This window comes from Zingiber officinale, chromosome 9B (assembly GCF_018446385.1).
Source record: "Zingiber officinale cultivar Zhangliang chromosome 9B, Zo_v1.1, whole genome shotgun sequence".
Classification (NCBI taxonomy): Eukaryota; Viridiplantae; Streptophyta; class Magnoliopsida; order Zingiberales; family Zingiberaceae; genus Zingiber; species Zingiber officinale.
Genome location: NC_056003.1, coordinates 7,623,323 through 7,632,936, shown reverse-complemented (window position 1 = coordinate 7,632,936; position 9,614 = coordinate 7,623,323). Strand labels below are relative to the sequence as shown.

Sequence of the window (9,614 nt, the reverse complement as noted above, 5' to 3'; positions counted from 1 at the left end):
GGCCGCCCAAGGGGCCGAGGGGTCGGATCGTTACAATAAAAGGTGCCTTTTATTGTAACGACCCGGCCCTCTTGGCCCATTTGGCGGCCCATTTGGCGACTCTCGGGTCGTCGACCGTCGGCCCTTATGTCGTCGGTCCATTTGGCGACCTCACTTGGTTACCAGGATTCATAAACTCTAATACTTAAGCCTGGAGGTTTAGAATTCGAATCCTGGGGGAGGCAAAAATCCACTGCCAGGGGTGAAAAGTCCTAGTGAGTAACGGCACGGCCAAAGGGTCGTTGGTCGACGACATGAGAGGTCGCCAAATGGGCCAACGACATAAGGGCCGACGGTCGACGACCCGAGGGTCGCCAAATGGGCCAAGAGGGATGGGTCGTTACATCTTCATTAGGGTCGGCGCCCCTTTGGAGAAGAATTCACCTTGTGGCCGGTTGCTTGGTGGAGAAGAAGAAGAGAAGGAGGCACCCTATTCTAGCATTTCTTGGTGGTCGGGAGCTTGGAAACAAGAAGGAGTCGGGTGGTTTTATCTTGTTAGATCGTCGCCCACACGACGTCCAAGAAGAGGAGAGGAATACAACAGAAGATCAAGAGGTCTTTAGCTACAAAGAAAAAGTATAGCTAGTTATTTATTTCCGCTGCGTATTAGTTTAATTTTCCTTGGATCCTGAATACCAACACAAAAGGTCAGCGATCTTGTGTTTCGATTAAGGTGTGTTTTGATCCATCAAGAACTTATTTGATTGATCAAACACATGACTGATTCAATATATGAATTATTAGAAAAAATTATGTGCTTATACAAATTTTTTACAAGGGTTTTAAACAGATTGAAATTCCAAGCACCAACAACAATTATAATGGCTTAGGTTAAAGTGGATAATAATATAACCATAAAAATATCTTAATTCTTGTGATTGTAACAGAACGACCCTCTCTATGAATATTTTACATTTTTAAACTTAATATGTCGACTTTTAAATACTGTTAACTTATTATACGATATATTAGGCCTCAAAATATACATTTCAGTTGTAAATGAAATGGCGTATAAAAATTTGAGGCGTTTAAGATTTTCTTAAAATTCATATAATTGTTTTAAGACAAAATGAGTCGAAAAAAATATTTTTTTTTCTATTTCCAAAAGATTCGTATTATTTAACGAATTCAATAGAAAAATATAATTTATAAAATCTTATTCCCAGTTTCGGCACACAACTCCTGGACCAAAAAATCTATTCTCAAAGAAATCTTATTCAAACTATAATTATATCAAATTCATGCATTATACTTAATGAAAGTTTTAATAAAAAAAATCCACTAAATTGTGTTATAAATTAAATTTGAAAGTATCAGCATAAATACAGGATAAAATATCATAAATTTTTAATAGATTTTGCAAAAGCTTGGAAGAAAACAGCTACCACTCCGAAGTGGTAGATGACGACTCCGATGAAGAAGAATAATTATAGATCCGTAAAAATCAAAGCGGATATGGAAGACCTCCGATGAAGAATGCTCCTTCGATGAAGAAGACTGTAGATCAACGCTCCGATGAATGATACCTCCTGAATATAGTCTGCCTCCATTAGTTTGTTTACCTCTTCCTTGATGATTTGATTTTGGTCAGCTCCAAAATCCCTCTTCTTTTGCTTGACCGGTCGAGCATCCGGTTAAACATGTAGTGAGTGCTCCATTACGAGAGGGGAGACACCGTGACCTCCTTGGGTGTCCATGCAAACACATCATTATTTCGTACCAAGCATTGTATCAACTCAGTCTTAAGGGGAGGATCCAGATCAGCAGCTACATAAGTTACCGCTTCTGGTCATCCAGCTTGTATTTGTATTTATTCCTTCTCTTCATATATTAGATCGGACGGCTTTTCCTGAATGACATTGACCTCCATTCTTTGAGTTTTACGAGCAATGTTGGCTTCTGTCTTGATGATTTCTACATAACACTTCCGAGTCGTTAACTGATCTCCTCGAACCTCACCTATTTGATCATCAACTGAAAATTTGACCTTCTGGCAGAAAGTAGAAACGACCGTCCGAAACTCATTCAAGGTCGGCTGACCCAATATTTATAAGCAGAAGGTGCATCCACCATCATAAAATAAGATCTTCTTGTTCTCATCAGGGGCTCCTTCCCTAAAGATATGGTCAGTTTTATTTGGTCGAGTGGCTGTACTTCATTACCCGTGAAACCATATAGAGAAGTCATCATGGGCTGAAGCTCACTTGGATTTATCTACAATTGATCAAAAGCTTTTTTGAAGATAATATTAACAGAACTACCAGTATCGATAAAAGTACGAGAAATATTGTAATTGGCTATAATAGCTTTGATTATTAAAGCATCATCATGGGGTATTTCTACCAACTCCAGATCTCTTGGCCCGAAACTAATATCTGGCCCTGCTGCCCTTTCCTTACTGCATCCTACCGCATGAATCTGTAATCGTCAGACGTGTATTTTCCTTGCCCGGTTTGAATCACCATCAGTGGGTCCACCCGCTATCATGTTGATGTTACCTCGAGCGACATTGTTTTGGTTCTCCTCTTGCCGATCAGATGATGGTTCTGGCTGTGTTTGCTCGAGCACCCGGACTTGCCTAGGTTCTACCGCTCCGACACTCAAGTAAGGTTTCAGGTGAGAGAAAATGGAGAAGATGAATAATAGATAGGTGTGTGTAATTGTATATATGTATGTACATGTACCATGACCCACAGATGTGGACCACTTTTATAATACTGCTGAAATGATATTATCTTCTCATTAATTGGGCGTCGTGTCACAATACAAAAAATGTGACATCGTCATATCTCCATATATTATATAGTTATGTCGTAAATATCTTGTATTTGTGTAATCATATTGTTCCATGTGCCCTGACACCTCACGCACTATCCCACGTGTTACGTTAATCCCAGTGTTGGTACAAGCTCATAAGATATAGAATTAATTGAGCCAAAGGACCTGACCTGCTAAGTAATGGAGGACTAAGTGGAGTTGGTAGGGATGAGTCAAATGGTGCGGTCTTGTTAGATGTAAAAGTGAGCAAAGAGTTGAGTCGACGGGGTCAAATAGAGATGAGCAGAGCATTGAATCGACAGGGCTGAATGGAGTTGAGTAGGGCATTGGCCTTTGATGTTCATTCTTAATGTTTGTTTATCTGGAAGAGTCAAGGGAGCTTAACTGACTAAGCGAAGTAAGTTGTCAGGGGAGCTTAACTGACTGAGCGGAGCAAATTGTCGGCAGAGCTGAGCCCTTGAAGTCAGACAAATCGATTGGAGATATCGGGGAGTTGAGTTGGCGGAGCGGAGCAGGTTGTTGGGGAAGCTGAGCAAGTTTTTAGGAGAGTTGAGCCCTTGGAGTTTGGTTGACTGACTGGCGGAAACGGAGAGTTGAGCTAGCTGAGTAAAACATGTTGTCAGGAGAGCTAAGCCTTGGAGTCAAACGAACCGACTGGAGGAACAAAGGAGTTGAACTAGCTGAGTAGAGCAGGTTGTCAAGAAAGCTGAGCCCCTAGATTCTGGTGAACCGACTAGAGGAATTGAGGAGTTGAGTCTCTGGTATGGATGGACATATTGGAGGCATCGAAGAGTTGAGCTAACTGAGTGGAGTTGGTTATTAGGAGAGCTAAGCCCCTAAGTTTTATCCGAACTGAATGGTCACTCTTCTCGTCTTGTATAGCCCATCTAGGGACAATCGGATTGACTCTTCCGGACTTTGACCTCCATCTCAATAGAACTATTGACCTTCTTAGCACCCCTGGAAATCCCAATTTACTCCTTGTCTCACTCCTAATTGAGATTTCTTTTAGCAAACAACAATCATAACTTCTTCCTAAAGGATCGAAATAAAACCCCAAGAGGATAATCTATCAAGTGGTTAAGGAGTAGAAGCCTTTCAATTCTTGTCCAAATTTCTTTGATTTTTATAGAGCAAAAACTCTCTAAGCATTTGCCTTTGTTCATATACAATTTGCAAGATATCAGTAACAAGTAAATGATACGCCTAAATTCAGAATCAAATGCTCTAGGAAGATGTCACGATAAACGTTAATCAATCAGAATCAGAATCAGAATACCAAAATGCTATAAACTTGATCAACACAAAGTTCAAACCTCTGCACAAGAACTAGGTAAACTAACATCACTCACTTCATACCAATAATCACTTTTAAACAGAGATGTCTAAATCGTTCATCAACCTACACATTTAAAGTGAGAAAAACACCAAGGAATCATTTATCTGAACACTAACAAATGTGTGTTCGCATTCCTCAACTTTGTGAACCATCATCTCCGATGTCCGAATTTGCTCATTCTATGATCTCAGAGGAGTTATCGTCTACCAAAGACTTCTTTGAGCTTAAATTTATTGTTAGAAGACTGGGCATCCTTTGACCGATATTCCCGGTGCAGTCGGACATGTTGCCAGTGGGCAGTGATCAAGCTCTGTGCCCCACCAGTTCAGGTTGTGACCCTCATTCTGGAGGGCAAAGAACAATAGCACCCCCATGAATGCCGTGCCCGCATCCAGAGCTGCAGATAACACATAGTTGTACCTCTGCCACCAACCCTTTCGATATCGGAAAACAAAGTAGTTGAAGATGGTTCCGGTCAGGAGCCAGCTAGCTATGTTGGTTGGCGTTGCAGGCGGCATACCGGCAAAACCATAAGATATGACAGGAATGTTGATGAGCGGGATCCACTTCTTCTCTGGGTACATTTTGCTCAATATCCATATCGGAACCGGCAAGAAAGCTCCGATAAGGAACAACCACACCAAATTCCGGTAAAGGCCTCCATGCCCAAAGAGGCGACCGGGGCCTATGAGACCCCATATGACGGAAGCGTCAAAGGTAACTCTATACTTGGGGCAAGTCCATGGGCTGTCAGGATGTAGAGATTCAACATCACAGATATTCGTAATTTTTTCGAGCATCCACCAAGCCACAGCAAGGTTCAAGACTCCAGAAACAAGAGTTCCGACAAGCTGAGAGGAAAAGATTGAGCCTCAGATGTAACAATCATAATCATTCAACCTTGTTCATTCAGTGAAAGCACCTACAATAAGAATGGAGAATTTAAGTCACCTGAGCAGTGTACATGCACCGAGGTGGAATCTTCATATAATGGCCAAGCTTCAGATCAGCAAGGAATGAAAGGGCATGGATAGTGCTGATTCTCCCATAGATCTTGAACAGAAGATTAGCAATCGGTTTTCCAGGAAGGACATACCCAATCATATACTGGGCTATGATATCATATCCAGGTTGCTGTAAGCAATTATGCGAACGGTGATTGTCAATGCCTTGATCAGTTATTTAAAGAAATGAACATCACACGATTCTTAATGTCATGCGAAGTTTTCTTTACCTGATTTGTGGTTGCTTGAATTACTCCAATGGGAAGTGTAACAAGCCAAGCCAAACCAAAAGCAAATATCATGCCCCACCATGGAAGCTGCACATCTCGTTTCCAAATGAAGGACATCATTAGTGATAATACAATGCTTCCTAGTAGTAGAATGAGGAACCACCACTGAGGTACTTGCTTGTATTTCCTCATCAGTTTAGCATGAATGTCCAAGTTTGCTGAGTTCATTGCTGACTTGCTTTGCCTCCAGATGTCACTGCACAGGGAGAAAGAGTTCATGCTTTAAGAAGTGTTCCTATACATTAGGTTAGCAATTCACTTTGGAGCCAATGAAAAATGTATTGATCATTAGCATTTATCACGAATAAAGTTTAGCTATTGAGCACCTTCCATGGAAGAGAATAACATGGGTAATGGTTGCTGTGAATCTTGCAAATCCTGATCCTATCGAGAGTGCAAAAAGAGGACTAAGATAGAGCTTTCCGTAACTCTCATATGCAGCGACATTCAGATCAAAATTCGGTGTCAATATCTTGGTAGTGTCATATTTCTGGCCTGTTGTAGTGAAGAGCTGATTGGAGAATATTGGAAACTTCTGCGCATTGAATGTGTTAAATTTCCAGTAGCATAAAGGGACTATTATGTAGATAAACATAATGAATCCAACAGCCACATTGAGGATGGAAAACCATGGAGTCACTAGAGGACTCCCATGGTACGCTGAGATTCCTGCCCAATCGAGTGTAAATGCACCAACCCCAAGTCCATGATACGCCGATCCAATCTGCTGTGCAGTGATACTATGAGGCCATATCCAACACATCCATGAGAAGAAGGTCAATATTGGTAAGAGGTAGCCAGGAAAAATGTAGTAGCCAAAGCTGGCAATGAAGAATACGAGAAAGAAGTTCATCCGGCTTAGGCCTTTCGATTTCTCATCCTTCTCATGTAAAGCTCTGCAATGCCAGTCAAAGAATAAGTAAAGTTCATAGACATCTAAAGGCTTGAAAGAACAAGAATCACATCTGTTCAAAAATTCAGAAGCATTTTGTAACTCTGAATTTTGCATGTTGAATGCCAACCATCCATGTAAATAGAAAAACATCTTGAGCATTCAATCCTGAGAAAGAAGATTGAACCTTCTAAAAAGGAACTATAGCCTTCTAAAATGGTCTTCTAAACACTTTTTCCCCTCTAATAAACAACTATAAATCTGACTTGGTTTTCATAAAGTTAGTAGTTTTAGCTTAGAAAGTCTTCACTGTTCCTGCAAAATGATTGAGATTGATGCAGATAGGTGCAACCATTCTATCCCACTTTTTGCACAGAACTCTCAAAACAGATAATCAGCTTGTTGTGGAAGATTGAAAGGAAGCATACCTGAAGAGGGAGACCTGAGCAAGGTTAGCAGGCCACCACATATCAGCTGGCTCCACCAGATACTTTCTCATCATTCCAGCCCAGCCATAACCCAATACCTAGACTCATGAACCATATACAAAAATCAGCTAACGTGATGTCATGCTCGACATGAAACGACAACATAGTTTATTCACTTATTTTCTTGGAAAGTTAAACAAAGGAAATCGACAAGTCTTATTTAGTCAAATTCATCTAACATCAGATATTTTAGCTTGGGATGCGTGTGGAAAAATAAAACAAGATAATCAAAGAACCTAGTTTAGTTGCGAGCCTTGGATATTGTGTTTCTATATTTCTCCCTTGAGAAGAAAATTGAAAGATGCTTCAGTTTGTGAAAGTTCAAGACTCAAACAAATATAAAATACAAGAGGTAGCAATAGACTTAAACTATGTATGGCCCTAATGAGGCAGGCATCTCTTAGATGTTGAGTTTTCAATGAAACCAAGAAAAACAGACACACTGAGAGAGAAAAGTGAAGATTGGGCTGCAACATTTCGTTGTCCAGTAGGAAATTTAAGCTGAGTCTATATCAAATGGCAACGAATGGACAAAAAAACCAGAGAAGCATCCGCCTTTTCTGCAAGAAACTACAAATTACATGCATAAAGAGTTCAGATCTACATGAATTAGTTAGTGGATAATATGCCAATAGCTTGCTAATATGTCAAGATCCAATCTCCAGAAAAAAATGAACAAGGGAAAGGATTTCTTGTTGCTAAGCAAAAATTCGTTTGAGAAAAGGGCACGTATCCACAAAAAATGGAGAAGAGAAAGGTAGGAAATTTGTCCCAAAAGTGGCAGATTTTAAGCTAAAATCTAAGAAAAGGTGGTCAGATATAAAGGGGGAAGAATAAAGAATGAAATAAACGGAAAGGAGGCATTCATTTTATAGTAACCTGCGTCGTGAGCACGATAACGAGGGCGCAGAGAAAACTCAAGCTCTGCTTGTAGTAGGCTTTCATCACCGTAATGGCGCCTATGGAGTAGGCATCCCCTCCTCCGATGGACACGCCGCAGTTGGCGAAGACGGTGATGATGACGTGCTCCTTGATGTTGAAAGGGCCGGGGTTGAGGTTGAACCCCCAACCACCGGGGAAGAGCCTCACCTCTCGATTGGGCAGCACGGAGGCCATGAACTGGCCGATGGGCAGCACCGCGATCTGCACGAGGATGGCCGAGATGGTGAGCGGCTGCGTGCGGTAGGTGAAGAAGGTGTTGAGGAATATGAGGAGGGAGCAGGACGTCAGGCCGAGGAACCACGCGCGGAATGTCATCACTGGCATCGTCGGGTCGTCCGTCTCCGGCACCACCAGCGCTACCTCCTCCACCGGGCACCTCTCCGCCTCCTCATTCCCCTCCGGAGGGGACCCCTCTCCCTTCCCTGCCATCAAAGAGCACGAACCGAGAGAAAGAGAGAGAGAGAAGGGAGAAAAGTGAGACCTTGGAGTGAAGAAGGCTGAGAGAAAGGGAGATGGATATATAGAGTGGCGGAGGTTGGAGGTGTGGCAGCGGCCTTGCGTGGAGGTCACGAGGAGCGCGACAACCACGCGCGTTTGTCTTGGCTTGCGACGCCGGGGCGGCCAGGTAGCGCAAGTTCGGGCGCCATACGGGGCCCTCGAACGACGACGTGGCACGCCCACGTCGTCGGACCACAATGCCTCCGCTGCGCCCGCGAGTGCAACGTAAAGACGAGCCCCGCCTTACATATCTCGCCGGGACCCCTGAGGTTTGACTACTGTCACTGTGATCCCCGCCTTGGGACTTCTCTTGGACGGGATTTTATATTCTGAGAAGTCGGGACCTCCAATTGAAACGTAAGCTTTTCAAAGCTTTCCAGCCGGACCGGCTGGGCACCTGCATTATTTACCGTATTATGGATGGTAATCTACATTATACTATTTCGATGGTACATAAATGGATAAAAATTTAATAGGACAATTTTGGTTAGAATCTTTAAAATACCTTATATCTAGAGAAGATTGTTAAGGTAATGTAATGATCTATAATTTATCCCATCGCACGTCTATATATCTACATGTATTTTTTTCTATATATGCATGGGTCAATATTAAAAGAATTGTTAATATAATGGATCTATAATTTTTTTCTTAAATAGGTTACATTTTTTTTCAAAAAAAAAATCATCTTAAAATTGCTAACTAAATTATCCTTTCTGTTTTTACTTGCCGAATTTATAATTTTTTTTGGGTTAAATTAAATTGAGGACTAAATTATTATAAATAGCATAAAATTAATTTCCTAGTGTAGCAAAGCACAAAATGCTTTGATCCTCTCCGTGAACATCGATAAATGAATCATCGGTAAATTGACTTCGTTATCAAATTAATCATCAATCGCTATATGACAACAAGGATGATGTGTTTCTATGAACTTGGATGACAGCAAAATAAGAGGAAAAGAAATTAGAATGTACTTTGGATGCAGGATAAAACTATCTTTTATAGAGAGACAATAGACTTTTTCCTTCCATTCCAATTTTTATGTTATCATTATTTAATTTCTTAAATAATGTCATTGTCTTTTCCTTGAAATAATTTGAGATTTGCACTAGGATTATGATTTTCCCGAAACAATATGAGATTTGTGTGTTGGTTATTTTTTTTTTTCTGAAATAGCCTTGCATTTTAATATGCGTCAGCAGTGTTGTCAAAATCGAGAATTTAGTTAAAATCATTAGAGCAGTCATAAAATCGGATCGTAAAATTGAATCATAAAATCATAAGATTTTACATCATACTTTAAATCAATTTTTTTTAAAAAAAAAACCCCTCATCTATTCT

The 9,614-nt window shown here is 40.9% G+C and overlaps 1 protein-coding gene across 1 annotated transcript; it reads right to left on the bottom strand.

Annotated features, from left to right (window-relative positions):
- Positions 1-4,084: 4,084 nt before the first annotated feature.
- LOC122023628 (oligopeptide transporter 3-like) lies at positions 4,085-8,269 on the bottom strand. Its single transcript, XM_042581852.1, has 6 exons — positions 7,710-8,269; positions 6,771-6,868; positions 5,777-6,346; positions 5,391-5,646; positions 5,108-5,290; positions 4,085-5,007 (listed from the first exon to the last, which is right to left on the bottom strand). Exons 1-6 carry the CDS (start codon positions 8,199-8,201, stop codon positions 4,393-4,395), a joined length of 2,214 nt encoding a protein of 737 aa, XP_042437786.1. The 5' UTR covers positions 8,202-8,269; the 3' UTR covers positions 4,085-4,392.
- Positions 8,270-9,614: the final 1,345 nt, after the last annotated feature.